This window comes from Pogona vitticeps, chromosome 4, assembly GCF_051106095.1.
Source record: "Pogona vitticeps strain Pit_001003342236 chromosome 4, PviZW2.1, whole genome shotgun sequence".
Taxonomy (NCBI): Eukaryota; Metazoa; Chordata; class Lepidosauria; order Squamata; family Agamidae; genus Pogona; species Pogona vitticeps.
The window spans coordinates 113526722-113549696 of NC_135786.1; the positions used below are offsets into that span (position 1 = coordinate 113526722).

Consider the following 22975-nt stretch of genomic DNA (forward strand, 5'->3'; position numbering starts at 1 on the left):
TATTCCAGCTGTTAGTTTGTTATCTGCTGTTAATCTCCATTTGAGATATGGCTTTGAATGAGCACCTAAGAGAAGAGAACTCATTTCTTGCAAGGTGTTAGACTAAACAGTTCAAAAAGAAGGACAACTTTCATGATTCTTGCCTATATTTTATCAGGATATTAAGTACAAAAATACAGTTACAGGGTAATGCTCTGAACATTTATTTGAATATAGGTCCCTCTATGTTCATTGGGGCTTGCTGTCTTATAAGACACGTCAGCCACCATGCAAGCCTTCATACACTGGGCTTGTTGGATTTCAGAAGCTAAGTAGGGTCAGCCTGGTTGGTATCTGGATGGGAGACCATCGGGTCGAGTTATATCAGGGATCTGCAGGTATGGTTAGGAAATTCATTTCCCGTAAACAGGAATAATATTGTGTAGCATCACCAATTGTGGTTGTTTTTGTCTTTACATTCTTACGCACTCTGCTCTGGTGATTCAAATCCAAATACAGTGGTGCCTCGCACAACGAGTGCCTCACACAACGATGAATTCACACAACGATGCCTTTTTCTGTTAAATTTGCTGCCTCGCACAGCGATGTTTCCTATGGGGGCTTTTCACACAACGATCTCCCTTTTCGCTCCTGTAAAAGTGTCTTACAATGTTTGGACGCTGTTTTAAATGATTGCAATGGTTAGTCCACCTCCTGAAACCTATGCAAACTGATTTTGGTGTTGTTCTGACACTTCGTTAATTTATGATGATTTTTTGTTTTTTCCATTGGAAACCATTAGACAGACCTTCCAATGGTTTCCTATGGAGAAAAAACAAAAAATCATCATAAATTAACGAAGTGTCAGAACAACACCAAAATCAGTTTGCATAGGTTTCAGGAGGTGGACTAACCATTGCAATCATTTAAAACAGCGTCCAAACATTGTAAGACACTTTTACAGGAGTGAAAAGGGACTTCGCAAAGGCATTGAAATGTATTGAGTCGGCTTCAATACATTCCAATATAGGAAACATTGTTTCACTCAACGATGTTTCCTATGGGGATTTTCACTGAACGATGGCAATCCGTTCCAATTGGAACGGATTAACTGGTTTTCAATGCATTCCTATGTGAAATGGTGTTTCACAGAACGATGTTTCACACAACGTTGATTTTTTTGGAACCAATTAACATCGTTGTGTGAGGCACCACTGTACAGATAAAGAGGATCGAGTGACTAGGACCAGCAAAAATGTCTCATATTTTCATGGTTTGATATTGCATCATTATTGTTACTTACTAGGAGACAGAGATGTGTTTTAACTCTACTGAATTTCTGTGCAGCAGAATACTCCTCGAAAAGGAAATTCACAAGGGGTGTGTGCAAGGACTGTAGTCAAGATAGAGACATCAAGAAACAAATTGAACTGCCAACATGGTTGAGGGGAACCCTCCATTATTCAGAAGTCCAAACACTTTTTTAAAATGAGCAGTCTGATGAAGCTGGTACTTGCACCATAGTCACACAGTATAGAATGACAGTTGGAATAGGAAAATGGAACAGTGATGAAAGCAAATACTCTTTGAAGACAGAGTTACTTGGAACCCTGAACAGGAGCATATAAGAGGATAGGCTACAATAATACACTTAGCAGGTTGAATATCTCGGTCTGTAAGTGAACAGGACCACCACAAAGTAAGATGGATGCTTCTGCAATGCCTATTTAGTATGTAGATACAAAAAAGTTGGATAAGTTTCAGATAATTTCCAAGAAGTATAGAAAGGTTAGATGGGTCTCAGTTGAGAGAGAGAGCAAGAATTTAACCCCAGGGTGTGTGTGGGAATTGGCTTGTCCAAGTCTGATTGTATGTAGTACCCTGAAATGAAAATGTTGTGGGACAGATGAGGTCAGACTCCCTTCCCTGCACTGTGTAGGAATAGTTTCAGATGAAGGAAATGGAAAAGGACCTTCTTCCTGCTATTGAGGACTCTGGTCTCATATTACAGGTGTAATAAGCTAGAAGCTCTGAATTGAAATATTCTGATGATCATTTATTTCTATTTAAAATGTTTACACTCCACTTTCTCTTCAAGAGGGCCCAAGGTATCTTACAGTGTTAAAAACAAACAATATAAATACTGGAAGGAGAGAGCAAAACAACAGCAACAACACCAAAACAAAAACGTCAGCTCATCTTTTAGGCAGCCAGTCACTGAGGAAGAGCCGGCCCGAAGAGAAAAGTTTTTGGCTGCAGAAGGACAGCAAAGAGGGGGCCAACCTGACTTCACATAGGATGGAGTTCCACAACTTGGGAGCAGTGACAGAGAAGACCATCTCTTGTGTCCTCAGCAAATTTATCTCTGAGGGTGGCAGGACAGAGAAAATTTTCCCCTGATGATTTAAAAACCTGAACACACACATAAATGGAATTTCAGTCTTTCAGATAACTTGGAATCAAGTTGTTTAGGGCTTTGTAAGTTATAACCACAATACTGAATTGTGCTGGCAGCCAGTGGAGTTGTAACTGCAGTTATATGATCCCTGTAACCAGCTTCAGTTAACAATCTGGTTGTGGCAATTGGACTCACTGACATTCTTGAACACTTTCCAAAGACAGCCATGTAGAGTGTGTTACAGTATATACTTACATGGTCAAATGCTGCAAAACCACAAGCATAAGGTTTAATTTTCACCATGCAAGGAACATTCACAGGTAAATCATCCACAGATGTACCATTTCCAAAAAACAAAATTGAAAAAGCCTGGAAATCCATTGCTGGTTTGCAACACACATTTGAGGAACAAAGGAAAGGGCACCAGCATCTTGTCTAAAAGGAAAATTGCTCCAGAGTCCTCACAGCTTCTCTCTCACACACACACCCCTTTTAAGGTGCCACAACATTTTTTGTTTGTTTTTATTTTGTTTTGTGTGAAGATCAGCATAGTGTGCTGTCCTCCGAGGACAACAGACAAGAATTAATAACTGGTTGTGCAGTGGGAGAATTGATCAAGATAGAAGAGAGAGAAACAGGGTGGAATAGGGCTGTAATTCTTGGCAGAAGGAAGACAAGCAAGAAAAGGGGAGGAGCTAGATTTAATGAGATGTGACGAGACTATAAAGGAGGAGGAGATAAGGGGGAGAGGAGAGGAACCTCATGGAGTGGAAAGGGAGAAAAACAGCACTCAGACAGAGGAGAAAGAATTACAAAGGCACAGACCAGTTGAATTAGTCCTAACCTTAGGACTGGGGGAGGCTTATTACCAGACACCTCAAGCCCAGTAGAGAAAAACAAAGTTGAAAACAGGATGGAGTATGGTAGCGGTACCACGCTCGCAGGACATAGGAAATAAGGTAACCTATATTGGTACCACCAGCTACCTACCATATCTGTAAGGGAACTACGTGAAACATCCCTGTTGCGGCACGATATGTGCAGCCTTGACTTTCCTAACGTGGAACAAAACCGATCAAAGTCCTCATGGGACGAAGAGGGAGCGAAAGTAGTGAAGAATGTGAATGGGATGAACGTTAAAAGTTACAAGTTGTTGCCTGAGTTAAGTTGTTTGGACCCTTTCTACGTTGATAATCAAGATGTTTAAAAGAATAAAGAATTCCCGTTTGTACCGTTATCCTCGTCTCCGTCTGTTTTTCCTGCCGAAAAGACCTGTCCATCACAGACAAAGAACCCAATCACACTTTTTGGGTTTCTTGTTGAAATGCTTGCTCAGACTAACATGGTTACAATTTCAAGATCTGGAACCGTTATTATTAACAGAAAATGTTCTTTTTGGAGCTTAGAAAGTTAGTTTTTTGCTTCACAACTCCCAGAATCCTCATTATAGTGGTCATGCCAGCTGAGGGGTTCGGAGAGCTGTAATGTAAAAAAGGAACTTTCCTAACCTTCTGTTCTGTTCTAAGAAAGTTTAGATGATAGGTGGAATAATTAGATTTAATGTAATGTGTGGTTATATATTTTTAAAGAGTGGGCAATTTATGGCCCTCCAGATATTGTTGGACTACAGTTCCCATCAGCCTGAACCAGCATCTAATGGTGAAAACTAATGCTGGTTATGACAACATCTGGAGAGCTACATCTTGAAGGCAATAAGCATCCAAACCCATTTTAGAATTCTACAGGTCAGTTGCTTTGGCACCTGGTCCAAATCACTAGCAACTCTTTCTCAGATCAAAAGATCTCACCTGAAAGATCTCAAACAATATTCTCTGAAGTCCAGGGCACATATGAATGCATATTAGTGGGAAAAAAACATGAATGTGTATACTGTTGGAAGAGCACATTAACAATATATACCTTTAAGGCCTTTCACTTCTCACTTCTTTTCAGCTACAGCATCCTATTGCTACCCAAACTGCTTCATGTTTGACTAGGCATCTCATTGGAAAGCAACTGCATATAAGTATCAAATTGTGCCTTTTGGTGAAAATCTCAGTGTGACAGTAGATTAGTATTCTTTTTTCAACTCATTGTATCCCACTCAAGCATGTGAAGTTCCAAAGTAGCTCCAGATATCTTCCAACATGCCTGCCAGTGGATATACTGATGTGGGGATGGCTTGGTATGTTTTTGGTCATTCATCATTAATGCAGTTCCAAGTCCAAAATAAGACATTGGAACTCATTCATTCTGACAGTGCTGCCACACAAAATGCATCATGATAACTGTAGGGTGAAGGGTGTGAGTGACCCCTTTCTTCTGTTAACTGTCCCCAGCTCTTTATATAAGCAATGAATAGGCTCAAAGGAAAATTCTCTAGCAATATGTTACGGCCCTGGTGCCTCATAATGCAATACACACCTAGAAAAGTGGGCATCTTTGTTGGTCACAGACACTTCACCCTCCTCACTTGGCTTTCAGCCTGAAAAATTGAGAAAAGATGTGGGTACCTGGAAGATGGGTTGTCATCAAACATAGTTTTTGACATTGCACAATATATGTACTGATCTTAGCCTTGCAGAACTTCAGCCAGTATAACAGAGACTTCATGCTTATCTCAAATCACCAGGTTTTAATTAGGATTATTTATTTATTTAAAATAGTTTACCCCATCTTTCTCCTTGAAAAGAACCCAAGGCAGCTTACAGCACTGAAATACAATATTTAAAGTTAAAAACAGTGAGTACAACAATGCTTACAGTATATTACAGAAGTGAGTACACCCTCTCATATTTCATAAATATTTTAGTATATCTTTTCATGTGACAACACTGAAGAAATGACATTTGGCTACAACGTGAAGCAGTGAATATACAGCTTGTATAACAGTGTAAATGTGCTGTCCCCTCAAGATAACGCAACATACAGCCATTAATGTCTAAACTGTTGACAACAAAAGTGAGTACAGCATGTCTGCTCCAGCATGTCTCCTGCTTTTGTTCTGAAGTCATACAGGGAGAGCATTAGTGCTCTGGATAGCATCTCAGTGTTGTACAATAAGGTTCTGGGTGTTTTTGAACATATACTGTAGTAGTGCTTTGAAGTGGAAAAGTGCTTCCAAGGTATGTGTTGAGGGTGGGTAAAGGAAGAAAGCCATAGCAAAAGAATATCAGGCAAAATCCAAAGAAAAGACAAAATAAGGTCCTTAAAATCTGGCCCTGAATTAAGAAAGATAAGGAGAACCCAGAGCCATCAGTGAAGCTTCAGAACTCTGTGCTTTGTCCAGGAAGGACTTGATCTCTGCTCAGGTTGAATTTTTTAAAAGCCTCTGATTTTATTGTAAAAAATGACAAAAAGAGCTGGGAAAGAAGAATGTTCATATTCCTAAGACCTTTCTTTCTTCATCCTTCTCTTCTAAGCATTGCCTAGAGATTCAATGTCACTTTTCCAACAAATTAAGCTTGCAGCCCCAGAATTGCCTCTGTCTGCACAAGGTTGCTATAGCAATCTTGGAGAAGCTGACTTGTGACTCATTCATTAGGTGTTTGTGAGACTTCTTGCCTATAATGAGAATAGACATGGGAGCTTTATATTCATATCCCAGGAATGAATACGAAGCGCAGCACCATAAGTGCCCCACAGCTCTGTTCCCTCCCTGCAGAACCACCTGATCCACTCACCAGACTTTGTGTGGTGCATGCAGTCATTGTCAGTAACATTGTGGCAATCATGGAAGTAGCCCAGCTGGCACTTCCCCACCTCCCTGCGCTGCTGGCCACTCCAGAGAGGAGGCAGGATGACGAGTCTCTCTACTCAGCTGTTGAGTAGTCAGCAGCACTGGGAGATGGGGAAATGCCAGCCAGGGTACTTCCATGATTTATTTATTTATTTATTTATTTAATTTATATCCCACCTATCTGGACTATAAGTCCACTCTAGGCGGCTTCCAGCATATAATAAGAATAAAATACAATTAAAAAACATGTGCATAAACATAAATAATAATTACAATCACAGCAGATAAAAAAGAATATAAGGAAAATTAGAAAAGGGATCAGGAATTGATAGGAGGGAAGGCCTGGATGTATAACCATGTTTTTAATTGAGTTTTAAAAACACCCAGCATAGGGGCCGTGCGAATCTCTGGAGGAAGGTTGTTCCAGAGGCGAGGAGCCACTGCCCAGAAGGCCCGGTTTCGTGTCTTCTCCTTCCGGGCCTCTCTCGGCGTCAGGCTCCTCAGCCTCACCTCCAGACTCGCGCGGGTGATCCGGGTAGACCTAGGTGGGAGCAGGCGTTCCGCCAAGTATCGAGGTCCTAAATGGAAATGGATGGGCAGCCAATGCAATGCGGCCAGCGTTGGAGAAATGTGTTGGTATTTTCTCACTCCGGTAAGGAGTCTGGCCGCAGCATTCTGCACCACCTGAAGTTTCCGCATCAGCCTCAAAGGCAGCCCCACGCAGAGCGCGTTACAGTGGTCTAATCTTGAGATTACGAGCGCATGCACCAAGGTAGTGAGTGCCCCCGTGTCGAGATAGGGCCGCAGCCGGGCAATCTGCCAAAGATGGAAAAAGGCGGTACGGACTACCGACGCCACCTGTGTTTCCATGGTGAGCGTTGGGTCCAGATGTATGCCCAAACTGCGGACCCCACTCTTCGCAGCCAGAGTTGCCCCCCCAAATGTGAGAGAGTCCCCCAAGCCGCTAACCACGGGGCCACCCACCCTCAGAACTTCCGTCTTGTCCGGGTTCAGCCTCAGCCCATTCTCCTGCATCCATCCCAGTACGGCCTCCAGGCAGCACTGAAGGGACAGGACGGCATCACCTGTATCAGGTGAAAAGGAGATGTAGAGCTGGGTGTCATCAGCATATTGGTGACACGAAGCCCCACATCCCCGGATGACCCCACCCAGTGGCCTCATATAGATGTTAAACAGCATTTGGGAGATGATCGACCCCTGTGGAACCCCACAATTGAGACTCCACGGGGCCGAGACACTCTCCCCAAGCTGGACTCTCTGGGGACGGTCCTCCAAGAAGGAACGGAGCCAGGCAAGAGCCGAGCCACCAATTCCCAACTCGGAGAGCCTCCCCAGGAGGATACCATGGTCGACGGTATCAAAGGCCGCTGAGATGTCGAGGAGGACCAACAGAGACCCTTTTCCCCTGTCGGCCTCCCTCAACAGGTCATCATACAGGGCGACCAATGCCGTCTCTGTACCGTGGCGTGGCCTGAAGCCCGACTGGAATGGATCCAAGGCATCTGTTTCATCCAAGTATGCCTGAAGCTGGTCGGCCACCACCCTCTCCACCACTTTGCTCATGAAAGAAACATTGGCGACGGGCCTATAATTGCCAATTTCGTCCGCTGCCAAACTAGGTTTCTTTCTTATGGGCCTAATGAGTGTCTCCTTGAGGGCAGAGGGAAACCTGCCCTCAAGGAAAGACCCATTTATTATTGCAGTGGCCCATTCAGTTGTTATCGGCCTGGCTGCTTTGATTAGCCAGGCCGGGCAAGGGTCCAAGGAGGAGGTGGTGGCACGACAGCGATCAAGCACCTTGGCCACAGTATCAGGGATGACAGGCTGAAAGAAGTCAAAGGTCACCGGGCAAGACGGAGCGCTGGACATCTCTGCTCGACTCACTGTATTCAAAAACGGAGAGAGGTCCCGGCGGATGGCCTCCACTTTAGCTTTAAAAAAGGCTGCAAACTGGTCAGGCGAAAAACTAGGGGGAGGCCTATCACCCGAACCAGTTCCGGATAGGTTGCGCACTATACGGAACAGCTCTGCCTGCTGATTTGATGCTTCGCTTATCCGGTTAGCGAAGAATGATCGGCATGCAGCCTTTACCTTAGTTAGGTAAAGGTTAGTTGCGACCCTGACAGCTATCCAATTAAAATCCGTCGGGTTCTTCCTCCACCTACACTCTAGCCTTCTCCTGTATCGCTTCATCGCTCGAAGCTCCTGGTTGAACCAGGGCGCCGGGTGAGTTCGGCGGCGGAGAGGGCGCTTAGGCGCGATCATGTCTACGTCCCTGGCAGCAGCAGTGGACCAGCTGTCAACCAGAGCCTCGACAGGGGCGCTGGCCAGGTCAGCCGTAACCCCTCTCATAGCATCTTGGAATCCGGACGGATCCAGTAGCCTTCGAGGGCGGACCATAGAAATAGGTCCCTGCTCCCTGCGAGGGGGAAGTGCCACTGAGAGGTTACATTCTATTAGGTGGTGATCTGACCATGACAAGGGGACCGACACGAGGTCAGTCACCATCAGATCACGCTCGTTCCATGTAGTGGTAAACACCAGGTCTAACGTATGACCACCCACGTGGGTGGGGCCGATAACATGTTGGGACATGTTCAAGGAAGCCATGGTTTCCAAGAACTCAAGAGCTGGCCCAGTGGTCTCTGCCCCTGCGTGCACATTGAAGTCACCCAAGACCAAAAGCCTCGGGGACCCCAACAATGCCGCAGAGACAAAGTCGGCCAGCTCCGGTAGGGAAATGGCTGGATCACGGGGAGCGCGGTAACCCAGCAAAATCCCAATACCATTCCTGGCCCCAATCGACACGTGGAGTGCCTCTAGGCCTGGCTTTACCACCGAGGAGCGCCTAGTAACCTCTAAGATGGATTTGTAAACAATGTCTACTCCCCCTCCCTGCCCCTCCAGTCTACATGATTGGTGCAATGTTAATGGTGATGGCCAAGCATGCCATGCAAAGTCCGGTGAATGGACCAGACGGCTCTGGGAGGAGGGTTGAAAGGCCCTGGAAACAAATATCCTATCTCTAAATGAGAGAATAAGAGAAAAATTCAAAACCTGAAGTTTTTAGTACTTTGAATTTTTTTAATAAAAAAATTTAACCACTGCTTCTCAGGAGTGAAGAAAGAAAGAAAGAAAGAAAGATCCTTTATACCTTCTTCTTCCCCTTTTGAAAGCAGAAGTCAACTGCACCAGCTCCAGGTGCAACTACATGGAAAAACTGAATCAGTGTGATTTGATTTGCTACTTATGTTTGAAATTGCTCGCAGGAGCTGAGGATTTATTTGGGAGTTCATCGCTCATACTGGATGTGATGCAACGCACATTCCAGTCCACAGCCCCTTCTTTCCTCTGGTTTTGCCTCTGCCAAAATCCTTCCTTCCTCTGGTCACACCTCTGCTGATCTGATGGGAAACTGACAAGATAATAAATACAAGAAATGTTCATGATGATGGCTCAGCAATAAAGTGATCTATGTAAATTTTTTACATATATGAGGTTATCTAGAACTAATCTCGTATATGTAAGAATTTTTTAAAAAACAATTTTTAAAAACGGGGGATGATTGGGGGAGAGGAAAGAATGCAACGTGAGGGGGGGGCGTTTCCCCTGGCCCTGAATATCACACCCCCAATTGCCTCTGTCACTAAAACATTACCTCCAGATATGCCTTGTGCCTTTGGAAGAATGTATCACAACTAACCACATGGGGGAAAGGCTGTTTGAATTGTTCCAGCTCAAAAAGGTAGAAGCCCCACAACAGTAGAGAGAAAAAAGTCACCGGAGGAACAAAAAGGGCTGGACTGAGTGTTAATTCTCAGCTGCTGCTTTTACCACTAGCAGATAATCCTCTTGATGGGGAGCACCTGGCGGCACTTGACCAGGCCCTCCCTCAAGCCTGATGCTGGTCATGGTCAAATTAGCAACCATCCAATGTGAGCAGGCAAATCCTGTATCATCTAAATGGGTTGCTGTTTTAAGCAAGTAGAAATTCAGAGAATTTGCTTTAGAGAAAATAACACGACCTAGCAGTTCATTCAGATCTCTTAATCCATAGATTCTTAACCTGTGGTCCATGTACCCCCAGAGGGCCACAATGTCCTCACAGGGGGTCTACGAAGGCTTGAAGAAATGTTATGACCTTTTCCAGCTAAAATAGAAAAAAGAGAAAGAAAAAGAAAAGGAAATAGAACAAAATATTAATTTCCCTTACTTGTTTGTGTAAAATGTGGTTTTTCTAACCTACCACCTCCATTAAAAACAAACAAAAGTAACAGTTGGATATAAAAATAACTGCTTGATAGCAAATAACCGTTTGATATTTCTACACAGGTGAGAACATGCAAGTGAATGACTCTGAGCAGCTGAGGGACAGCACGTGACAGAAAGAAAGCCACAGGAAGAGAGAGCCGGAGTCAGTGTGAGTGAGTGTTCGGACAGACTTTGTGATTGTGTTTTTTTTCCTTTGACTTCTGCTAATAAAACAGTTTGGTTATTATCAGGTAAAGTGGCTTTTCAATATTATCACGGTGAATTTCATAACTACATTTTGGATGAGCGTCAGAATGGATCACTGGCTGAATTTGAAATGTAAAAGAACTGATGCTGTTGATGAGGGTGCATCCTGTTCAAAGCAAAGTGAAACTTCTGCCAGCCATCTTAAAAAGTATCAGCATTATAGCAAGGAATATTTGTCGATGAGACAGTTTATGAGAAATTTTAAATAAATATTTGATGCATTTTAGAGTTTTAAATCTTGAATTAAATCTTGGTGGTCCATTTCAGAAAAGAGAGAGATTTAAAGGGGGTCCATGGTAAAGAAAAGTTTAAGAATCGCTGTCTTAATCATTTCCCTAGCTAAACTGAAGGGAGATTATCATGGGTTGTTCATGTCTGTCTTTGGTGAAATGTGGGCCATGAGACTCTCACTTGACAATCCAGCCTGACAGAGTTCTCATTCTCCAGTCATGGTAGAATGCTTTAGGGAAGGAAATTTGTGCTATAAATGGTATTTAGTCACACAGGACATCTGTTGAATAAAGAAGCAACCCACAAAAGGAGAAAATGAGAAGAGTTCTTGCCTCATAGGAAACTGTTGCCTCAGACTAAGCAAACTGTTAAAGCTCTGTGTTTAATATTGTTGCGAAGAGTTTGAGCTGTGAGCCAGAAAGCCTTTCCCTGACATCTCACTCCAGCAATGCACTTCCTATTTCAGCTTCAGTCTGTAGTATGGGGCTGGTTAACACTGGCCTGCCTTAAAGGGTTGTTGTTATAAGTGGTTTAGGTATCTGACTGCAGAGGCAGAAGTTGGGAATTCAGTTCTGCACGGTGCCGCCTTGACAAGAGCTGGACTCGACGATCTAGGGTCCCTTCCAGCTCTGCAGTTCTAAGATTGTAATACAGTTCCATAACTAGTACTGTACAGTGCAGAACTGAATAATGTTAGTCTGGGTTTGGGGAGATTCAGGTTCAGATAGGGTGCAGTTCAGTATAATAACAATAATGTGTATGAATTATAACACGGGCCAGAGATTTATGTAGTTGTTCATCTTCCTCCTCCTTATTGACTAAGCTGTTAAGTTGCTGAATGATAAAGGTGTGGCACAGCGGGAGATGCGTGTGGGCTAGGGTCACAGACGGTTTTGGTTGGCAAGTATGGCCTTCGTTAATAGTCCTCACAATGTCCTCACAGGGGGTCTAGGGAAAAATGTCCTCTAACAGACTGAGCCCCTGAAGCAGTTGTAGAAAGACTAAATGGAGAATGTGATGAATCTCAATTTCCCTCAGATGCATTCACATGAAGCGACTTTGCTCCAGTCAGAGTTCCCCTAAGGTAGTATGGTACAATGTTCCATGGAAACATTTCAGGGGGTACACTTGATAAAAATTAGTTTTCTTTTATTTCAGGAAGAAATGTGTAAAGTTATTTTCTTTGCATTACATTTTTACTGCCACGTTTGAAGATAAGGGTACTAGGATTCTCAGCCTTGAGTGCCAATATAATTTGGCTTACTTTACATGCTTAAGGACTTTTAGGTGAGGTGGGGGAAACCATATACTATTTGTCCTCAGCCAGTACCCTGTTTATAAATACAGTGGTGCCTCGCTAGACGATGATAATCTGTTCCACTGAAATTGCTGTTTAGCGAAATCATTGTCTAGTGAAAAGCATTTCCCCATTGGAATGCGTTGAAACCTGTTTAATGCGTTCCAATGGGGAAGAATCGTCGTTGTCTAGCGAAGATCGGCCATAGAAAAGCTGCTTTGCGAACCGCCGATCAGCTGTTTAAATCGCTGTCTTGTGAAGCTTAGATCCCAAAAACACCTGTTTGCAAGCGCGGAGGGAGTTGTCAAAATCATTGTCTAGCAAAAATCGGTTTGCGAAGCAGGGACCAAACATTGTCTAGCGAAACTCCCCCATAGGAATCACTGTTTTGCGAATCGCTATAGCGATCGCAAAAAGCCAATGTCTAGCGAAAAAATGTCATGCGGGGTAACTGTCTAGCGAGACACCACTGTAGCCCATTCAATTTTAGCTGCTGCAGTTAAACACAATAGAATAGTAGTAATGGATAAGGGATAGTCTTTGAATTGATATAGCTACTGTAGTTCTCAACACTTTAACCAACACACTGATAACATTTAAAGTGATAAGACTTGGGGAAAAAAACCCCAGAGCATTCTAGGATTTGAGAAGCACACATTTAAATTTTGGTTAACTTTCAAATACTAGACATTAATACAGTACTGTAATGCTTGTTGAGGAGATCAGGCGGCAAGTGTGTGGCTATCTAGCTATACAGAAAAGAGGTAACTGTCACTTCAGATCCCCTTATTTATCACACATGTCTTACAATATTGAGAAAGCCTCCCTGTTTTTCCCTGTTGATTGGTTACAGGAACTTTGCAAACTCCAAGAACTGCTTCTCAAATGCCCCTTATCCCTAACCATTTATTTTCCATGTTTTGTCTCTCAAACTGTAAACCTGCAGGCAAGAACTGCGTTTTTTCTTTTTCCCTCCATCTACAAGCTGCTCTGAGAGCCTCTTCAGTTGAAGAGTGGAGTGACATGCTAGAAATAAACAAATAAGCTTATCTTACAGTTTGCTTGAGGTTACAACCATCAACAACATGCCCATTAATATTACTTGCCTTCAAATTTATCAGACATAGGGCCTACTTTTTATCTTAGTCTATGACGTTAAACCTACGTTCCTCCTGCATGAATAGCTCTTCTTACCTTCTCTGTCTTCTAAGTTAGAACAGGAGGGGGGAAATGACTCAAATAATTACGTGAACTACATTGATACGGAGACAGTTCAGTGTACATTTAACCCACAAGGTTAAGGGATTATATCTACTGGAAATGGGAAGCTGGTTAAACAGCTGGAACATGGTTAACATATATTCCCTTGGACTACTGTGCAAGAGCCTTCTATTCACAGCTTTTCTGTAGTGCCTCTGAAGTAACAGAAACAGATGGTATTGATAACTGCATGTCATTAGGAGAGGGCATTTCTGAAATTCAGGGGCTTTTCTTGCCTCACGTGTATCTCTCAAATTAGCTTCCTTTGTTTCCTGATGGGTCTTCAGGACTTAAAAGCCCATGATTTCTTTGAAGACTGATTTTTCAAACAGGAAAATCTTCCTGAATCACCTACTAATGTGTTTACAGCTCGACAGACAGCTTTCTGCTGAGGCCAGCCTCATGATTTCATATTAAAATTTCTGTGACAAGCAAAATTTTAAAAAAAGGATAACTGCAGCTGGATGAAGAGGAGTAAATACCAGAAAGTGTGACAGTTTCGGGCAGGAATTCACAGAGAGTGCTTTGTTTAAATAAAGGGCTTCATTTTCAACCACCCTGTATTATATTACTTCCCTTCCTGAAGCTGGCCTGTTTCAGTTATTAGTTAAGCAGAGGCACTTCCTGGTGTGTTTGCGACACTGAGGAGTTTTCAGAGACTAGACTTACAATGCAGAACATATTGGCTGTGTGTACAAGAGCAAAAGGCCTGGTGGGCTGAGGTAAGGAGCAGCAGTGTGAAGAAAGTTACCTGTGCCTGAATTATATGCCAAGGTAGCAGTTTTGCCATGGCGCTGGTGGAGACTATCCGGCTCTGGAGTGAGGGAGTCTCTGCAGCAGATCGTAAAGACTGGGCATCCGCCCTGGCAGCCTTCACTTCTGTTCAGAATCCATCTTCCAAAATCTGCTTTAACATTGGCTGCATCCACCTGATCCTGGGAAATCTGGATGAGGCCCAGCAGGTAAGTGGCCAAGTTCTAAAATTCTTCCCGAATGTGGCCTAACAATACCAACAGCTGAACTTTGGTAGGTAGTGAGGATTCATCCACAGAACTATTAAGAATTGGTAGCCAGAGGTTGGAAGTTAAATTCTCCACTGTGTCTCCCAGGAAAAGTGCTAACCTTTGTGGCTTTGGGCGAGATGTGCAGTCCCAAAGTGTCCCCAAAAGAAGGGAATAGTAAACTATTTCAGAATACAGTACTCTATACTTAGAAAATTATTATTAGCAAGAAGCAATCTGAAAAGAGACAACTGTTGTCCCCATTATTAGGTCGGCAATGATTTGTGTGACTTTCTGTAACTGATAAGTACAGAGATAATGTGCTTTTGGTGCCATTGGTTTCAATTCTTTGACTGTTTGAATTTTTGTTACTGTTCAGATATACATTTATTGTTATATGATACTTTGTTTTATTATTTTGTGAACCACCCAGAATTGTGCATTGCATTGATGGGGTAGCTTCTAAATCAAAGAGAAAGGGAATATTACAGCTCACAGAGGTCTGCACTTCCCCCCAGAATTCTTTTTTTCTTCTTCAAAACAGTGTAATGGTTTGTGAACATACCATGGATATTATGTGCTGCCACAACATATCTGTGCAGTTTACTCTGTGTGTGTGTGTGTGTGTGTGTGTACAAAAAGCATAATAAACTCTAGCAAACATTTAAATGGAACAACAATAACAACAAAGGAACAAACAGAATATACTAGATTTTTTTTTTACATCATCACCCATAGATTTGTCAGGAAAAGAGTAACAAATCTCTAGAATGATTTCCTTTGGCCAGAATTCTATTGCTGATTTATGTTTTCACAAGAGAAATTACATATGTCTTTGTGGAAAATGGCTGTTCATTAACAAGGTGCAGGTTGGATTCCAGAGCACACAATCAAGTACATAGCCAAGAATAAAGCTTGTCGTCGTCGTTTAGTCGTTTAGTCGTGTCCGACTCTTCGTGACCCCATGGACCAGAGCACGCCAGGCCCTCCTGTCTTCCACTGCCTCCCGGAGTTGGGTCAGATTCATTTTGGTTGCTTCGGTGACACTGTCCAGCCATCTCATCCTCGGTCGTCCCCTTCTCCTCTTGCCTTCACACTTTCCCAACATCAAGGTCTTTTCCAGGGAGTCCTCTCTTCTCATGAGATGGCCAAAGTACTGGAGCCTCAGCTTCAGGATCTGTCCTTCCAGGGAGCACTCGGGGTTGATTTCCTTTAGAATTGATAGGTTTGTTCTCCTTGCAGTCCAGGGGACTCTCAAGAGCCTCCTCCAGCACCACAATTCAAAGGCATCAATTCTTCGGTGGTCAGCTTTCTTTATGGTCCAGCTCTCACTTCCATACATAACTACAGGAAAAACCATAGCTTTGACTATTCGGACTTTTGTTGGCAATGTGATGTCTCTGCTTTTTAAGATGCTGTCAAGGTTTGTCATTGCTTTCCTCCCAAGAAGCAGGCGTCTTTTAATTTCGTGGCTGCTGTCTCCATCTGCAGTGATTATGGAGCCCAAGAAGGTAAAATCTGTCACTGCCTCCATATCTTCCCCTTCTATTTGCCAGGAGGTGATGGGGCCAGTGGCCATGATCTTAGTTTTTTTGATGTTGAGTTTCAGGCCGTTTTTTGCACTCTCGTCTTTCACCCTCATTACAAGGTTCTTTAGTTGCTCCTCACTTTCTGCCATCAGAGTGGTATCATCTGCATATCGGAGGTTGTTGATATTTCTTCCGGCAATCTTGATTCCAGCTTGGGATTCCTCCAGTCCGGCCTTTCGCATGATGTATTCTGCATATAAGTTAAATAAGCAGGGAGACAATATACAGCCTTGTCGTACTCCTTTCCCAATAAAGAATAAAGCTAGCACCTCATTAACGAAGAGCAATTTGCCACCAAGTATTGTGCAATTCTTGCCTTCATCTTAGAAACATTGTTAGATATGCTGTAGAGCAGTGGTTCTTAACCTTTGTTACTTGGATGCTTTTGAACTGCAACTCCCAGAAACCCCAGTCAGGACAGCTGGTGGTGAAGGCTTCTGGGAGTTGCAGTCCAAAACTCCTGAGTAACCCAAGGTTAAGAACCAGTGCTGTAGAGCAGTGGTCCTCAACCTTGGGCCTCCAGATGTTCTTGGACTACAACTCCCAGAAGCCTTCAGCACCACCTCTGCTGGCCAGGTTCAGGTTAACCTTTTCACTGAGGTACTACTGTAGTTATTATGTGGAGGAGAACTTTTTTCCCATATTAAAACATTCAGATACATGTTTATACTTCCCATAAACCCCAGTGCCCATACATGCACCAGCTGTTTGTAGTTCTGCAATCCAAAATCCCATTAGCTCAATCCAAGAATCTCGTCAGTGTAATTCAGAAAGTGGATGACTAATGGAGTTTAACATTTGTCGAAAATGTTACTTGTACTTTTTTTTTTGTAAGCATACACTCCTTCCTCTCGCCCCCTGCAATGCTATGATCACTTGCAAATCCTTCAGCTGAGTGACTTAGGTTAGAACTGAAAGGTTTGCATCTCATATATTTGTGTCGCAGACCAAAGCTAGAAGTTAATACTTCTAGAATTGAATGGCTTGAAATACATTTGTGTCACTCAGTTTTTGTAAGATCTTCTTAGCCACAGGACTATGATTTCTAGGTAGCAAAGCATCTTTCCTTATTCAAAGGTCAAGTTATCAACAGATTCCATTTCAGTGATTACTTCATACTTTAAAAAAAATCCATTTCCAATCAGAATATCAGTGATTTTAAAGTACATTATTTCCACTTTGTCACTGTCTATGTCACTTTTGTTTTTCCAAATCTTTTCTGTGGTAATTTACCCTGTCATGATCATGCTTGTCTTTTTAAGTCATTTGGGTCAATCTTCTGCATTATTTTCTTGCAATTATTTTAGCTTCTTGAATGACTTAATAGACAACAATCCTGCTCATCGTAACAATGACGGTATTCTCAAAGGGCCATCTAAACATGAGAGGGGTTCATAATGAGGCACACAGCCAATTAGATAGTTAAGGTTCGAACTGTTTAGGTCTAGGAAGATTAAAACCAAGTTGTTTAATTGGGCCCAGTAAGCAACTGGCAATTAGAGGACAGTTTTCAGTATCAGGGTCATATGATCTTGACATGTTGCACTTATTTAGCAAGCTAGCTATTGAGTATTGTAGGAACTGAAGGTCCTGGGCCCTCTTCAATGGCATCCAGACATATAGCATGTTGTAGTAGTCAAGGCATGGTGTAAATAAAGGAGCAATGACTATCGGGAAGTCAGAGCAAGTCAGCAGAAGTGGCAGGTGGGACACTAAGTAGAGTGTTGCTGGAGTGCTTCTCATCACCACTGCCACTGGAAATACAGGGACGGTGTAGAGTCCAAGAGCACTCAACCTAGTCAGATGGACCAACAGAACTCCATGGTCAGTTATATTAAAAGCCTCTGAGAAGTCATCTGCCAAAGTGACCAGAGTACTCTCTGTTCCAAAGCCCAGTGGAGGTGGGACCAGACAATCAGTGTTATGCCTGCTCAAACAGAGTTCTATGGTACTGCAGAGCTGCTAACTTCTGAATTTAGAAACATTGTTCCTTGCCTGGTAGCTCTCAGGTGTAATGAAGACAGGGGATGGGCGAAGCTTGGCAGACTGTAGAGGCCACTGACATTGCTGACACCAGTAACTGCTTACATTACTGAGCACTGGTCGCTTGGTAGTAACTTGGTTGTGGCAGGCCAGCAAAAGAGTGTGGAGTGTGTGCAGGTGGCAGCCTTACATGGTGGCCTGCCCATAGCTTGATGGAAAAATACTTTTGGAAAAATCTCCCAGCCAGCATGGTCAACAATCAGTTTGGGCCAAAAAAGTAGTGTAACTTTTCTAACCTCAGCCAGAAGCCCCCCACACACACACACACATTCTGACAGGATGGCAGAGGCACCCAATAGGATCGTTCTCAGACTCCTTCTGAAAGCAACCCTACATGGCTGCTGATTACAGTTTAATGGGTCTAGTGCGGGTCTGATCTATGAGTTTCTGAGCCCTGTCTGTCTCTCTTCTGGCTACAGTAGCTAACAAATCAAGAGGAACAATTAACAGAAGTGAATATGCTCTGGGGATACTTTGGAAAAGAGATGATTGTGTTCAAGCTCTGTTTCTACTTCATGCAGGCCTTTACCAGGAGCATCAGCAACGACAAACACTTGGCAGCAGCCTACTTCCAGCGAGGAGCTGTGGCTTACCAGGTGGAAAAGTGAGTTCAACCAAGCAAGACACCCCCACCAAAATGAGGGGAGGTTGTATTACTGTATGATATTGATTCCTGCGAAGTTGCTAACTACAAAATCCTGTGTAATTTGTGCTTAAAATCATAAATAAATAAATAAATAAATAATCCATGTTGATATCATACATGTGGAGGAGCACAAGCTGAATTCTCTGACTTGTTTAAATTCTGTAGCTCAAATATATGCATATTGATGCTAGTCACTGGGAGGTCAACTGACACTAAATTCTACTGTGCTTTTTAATTTGTTGTTGTTGTTTTATCAATTTACACAGTGCTTTGCAAAATATGAGAAGACAGGTCCCTAAAGGACCGCCTTCTTCCATATGTGCCTGCCCGTCCTCTAAGATCAGGCCAGGAGGCCCTTCTGAAGGTGCCATCCCTGAAAGAGGTGAAGGGGATGGCATGTCGGAATAGGGCCTTCTCGGTTGTTGCCCCCCAACTTTGGAACACCCTCCCTAGAGAGATCCGCCTGGCTCCGACACTCTTGGCCTTTCGGCGCCAGGCAAAGACCTTTCTCTTCACCCAGCATTTTAATTAATTAATTTTAATCTTTTAAGAAATATTTTAATATATGCTATTTTATACTGTCTCTTAAAATGTTTTTAATGTTTTTAAGTTTTAATGTTGTACGCCGCCCAGAAGCCACTGGCAATGGTGCAGCTAAAAAATATTGTAAATAAATAAATAAATAATAAATAAATTTACAATCTACAATTTAACACAGAAACAAGTAATTAAAGGGAGATACATGCTCCAACAGAGAGAGGAAAAATGTACTCATTGAAGTTATTTGCATCTAGGGCATGCCCAGATGGGGGGAAATTGAGTGATCTGGTTCACACTTATATTTAGTGAGATTTATTTTAGCTGTCATTTGAGCAATCCTTCCATTCACAAAGATTGATATTTTTATCACACAAAAAGGGTCTAGACAGGTCTTGTATTGCCCTAATTTGTCCCCCTATAATTAATGACACTCGTTTTCCTGTCCCATGCCCTGCCTTTTCCTACCGCTATCATTTAGTAGGCTGCAGCAACTTTAACTTTCCTTTTTTGGTTAACTAAAGTAAGTGACATAGTGCAACAGCAGTGCATCTATCTAGCATGGTGCACATAATACTGCTCATAAGTATTGTTTATCTAGAATAGTGTTGTGTCAATACAAAAATGATATACAGTATTGCAATTTTCAAAATGATAAAGTAGATGAAAATGAGGGGGAGGTGTTTCTCCATTTTCCATTTCAGTGCCATAATCCATCAAATACATAACAGGGTTTTCATCTGAAATAATGCCTCCCACAGCTCTATTTTGGTGCAGACTAATCATCCATATGGGCTACAGAACATGCTAATTAGGAGTCTGCCAACTCTCACCCCCAAAATTGTAGCACTACTGCTGTGCCAAAAAGACGTAGGACAACTCTAAAAAGGGACAGGACTAATCACTCTGTGTCAAAACACAGGTAGATGCCATAAACCAAATGGCACCAAAATCGAGCCAAATAATGAGGTTTTCTGCCAATGGAGAAGTGCCTTTAAGCTTAATTATAGGAGGGGTCAGACTCCTCACTATAGTTAGGCAGTGACTAAACGCAATTGAGGGCATATCCAGATGGGCAGATAGCGTACTATTTAGATTGGTTTTGGTGTTGTTAGATTCAAATCAAACAATGTCATCATCCACATGCGTTTTGACTTAAAGAAATCTAAGAGTGATCCAAAGACCTTTCTGAATACTTATCACAGGAGAAGAAACATCAGTGAGTGCAAATGGAAGGATTGTGAGAGACAAAATAAATTGCACTGAAGACAAGACCCTTTTAAGTGCAAATTATACTTCTGCAAATTTTCCTGTCTAGACGTACCCTGAGAAAACTGAAATTATCTATAGAAAACACCACAAACAAAAAGAACCCCTTCAGAAACAGAATTGGTTCCTAATTCATTTCAAGGACATCCTTATGAAAGGGAAACCTCTAAAAATAATTCAAAATTACAGGTAGAGATCTGTATCCTCCAAATTAGCCAACATTGTACCTCAGGTGACAAACTAAATCAACCAAATTCTACAGAATTTAACCATAGTATTGGAGGTGCACACAAATAACTTCCTGTTCACTTAAACTAGTGCTTTGCTGGAAATTTCTCCCATGAGAACTACAACCATTTTCAAATTGGTGGAAAATAGATTTTTCCTTCACAAAGAACTTCAAAGGAGAAACTTAATCGTCATATTCATGAGTGAAGTTCTGAATTTGTGTGCTTTCTTAACTAATTAGATAGTTGGAAAGTGTTATGTATGTGTGTCATCTCCCACCTTATATACCATTTCTGTACAATCATCCTCCCTGCATCTTCCCACACTTCAACAAATCCCCAGCTCAAGGTGTCATAAGGTAATTATGGGTATTTTTAAAGGTCAGGAAGTATGAGCAGCCAGGGAAGTTGAAGAGTGAAGATGAACTGAGTAAGAGAAAGTGAGAGGGTGGGACTAGCAACATTATGGTAAGCTCAAAATGTAACTCAAATAATTTATAAATGGCTCTGAGAAGGAGGCAGAATAATGGAGGGAAATAAAACTTTTCAGAAATTGTAGGACAACCTAGAGCAGTGGTTCTTAACGTGGGCGATAATGCCCCCCAGGGGGCAATTTCATTTTTCAGGGGGGCGGTAGAACGAAATGGGGTGGCGTGGGGGCGCTGGAGCAGAAGGGGGGCGATAGGGGGGCACTGGAGCAAGCCACACCTGTGAAGATGGCTGCAGCCTTTTTACAGTGTGCATGAATATATATTTTCCTCCAATCTTAATTTAGTTTCAGAGTTTTCATCTTGAAATTTTTAATTCCTGCATTGCGGTTTGTTTTTATACCCTTTTTATATTTCTTTTTGCATCTTAAAATTCCCTTGCAACTAAGTCATTAAATGTTACTTTTTGGGGGCATTTCATTTTCTTGAAATTGAATTTTGTTTTCAGGGGTCATTGGATTTAAGTGTCTTAAATAAATAAATAAACAAATAAAAAAATAAAAAAATAAAAAAATAAAAAAATAGCATCACCGTGGGGAGGGGGCGATGATAACTTCCTCAATGGCTCAAGGGGGCGTTTCTTTCAAAAAGGTTAAGAACCACTGACCTAGAGCACAGGACTAACTCCACTCTTTTCTGGAAGGTGGATGTTGATTGTAGAGCTTATAGAGAAGCAGCTGTATTATAAACACCTACAGTGGACAAAAAAGTACCTACAACAATACCTCTAAAAGGTAGCATTTGGAAGTCCTAGGGAAGGTGTTCAACCTGAAGACAAAATATGGCTAGAGCTGAGCCAAAATTTAGCAGAACAAATTTTCCCCTTGATAAACATTTGGAAGTTTCCTCCCCACCCCCACCCCCTTTACTCCTCTAGAAATAGAAGCACACTTTGAGGAAATTTCCAAAATTTTCCCACCATTGTTAGGGAGTCTGTCCTCCCCCATGATCTGGACCGATGAGAAATAGAGGGCTTTGGGGATGAAGCAAAATGGTGGTCAGGCTGCCAATACAGTTGCTGTTGTTGTCACTTGCAGTGGCAGCACAAATACCCCCAAAATGATTTGGAGAGAAAAGGTATACAAAGTTGTGCTACAACTTTTGCTGACAGAGAGACTCGCCTATGGAAAACTTCTGGAAAAATCTTTCCTTCCTCTGGAGAATTCAGTGAAATTATACCCCTCTCCACTAGTCTGTCTTCTTGCAAATGCAGTGGATCATTTTGATAGGGTGCTTGTGCATATCTATAATTTCAACTTAAATGCCAACAATTTACTATATACAAAATAAGATTAATAAAAACCTTGAGTATTCAATATCACAAGATTGTAAAATTATACCTTAGGGAAAAAAACAAGCCTTTTCCTCTTTTTAAAAAGGTTACTCTGTGATGTTAGGGATAATAATAAAAAAAGGAAAGGATAAAAATAAACTAATGTTCTGCAGATAAGAACAGCTAATTGAGGAAAGACTTCTCTGAGAAATGTCAAAAAAGAGCTCTAGTGCAGCAGTAACCTATTCCACATTTAGCTCATCCCAGAAGGCCTCACTACCTTCTGTCCTTCTTTGCTTTCTAGTTATGAATCAGCCATTAATGATTTTAAAGAGGCATTGACTCAGCTACGTGGCAACAGTCTAATAGATTACAAGATCCTTGGCCTACAGTTTAAGTTGCTTGCCTGTGAGGTAAGTTGTGAACTTTGTTCAGTTCTACTGTAAGGGTCAAACAATG

The 22975-nt window shown here is 42.3% G+C and overlaps 1 protein-coding gene and 1 long non-coding RNA gene across 2 annotated transcripts in view; one reads left to right on the forward strand and one right to left on the reverse strand.

The window, feature by feature from the left end:
* The first annotated feature begins 13412 nt into the window (after positions 1–13412).
* Positions 13413–22975, forward strand: part of NCF2 (neutrophil cytosolic factor 2) — a 30946-nt gene continuing 21383 nt past the window's right edge. The window contains 3 exon segments of the mRNA XM_078392348.1: positions 13413–14405; positions 18598–18680; positions 22821–22929. Coding sequence (XP_078248474.1) covers positions 14232–14405; positions 18598–18680; positions 22821–22929 — 366 coding nt within the window. The 5' untranslated portion in view covers positions 13413–14231.
* Positions 21695–22975, reverse strand: part of LOC144588868 (uncharacterized) — a 175557-nt gene continuing 174276 nt past the window's right edge. The window contains exon 2 of the long non-coding RNA XR_013544605.1: positions 21695–21850. This is a non-coding gene — a long non-coding RNA (uncharacterized LOC144588868). The remainder of the gene's footprint in view (positions 21851–22975) is intronic.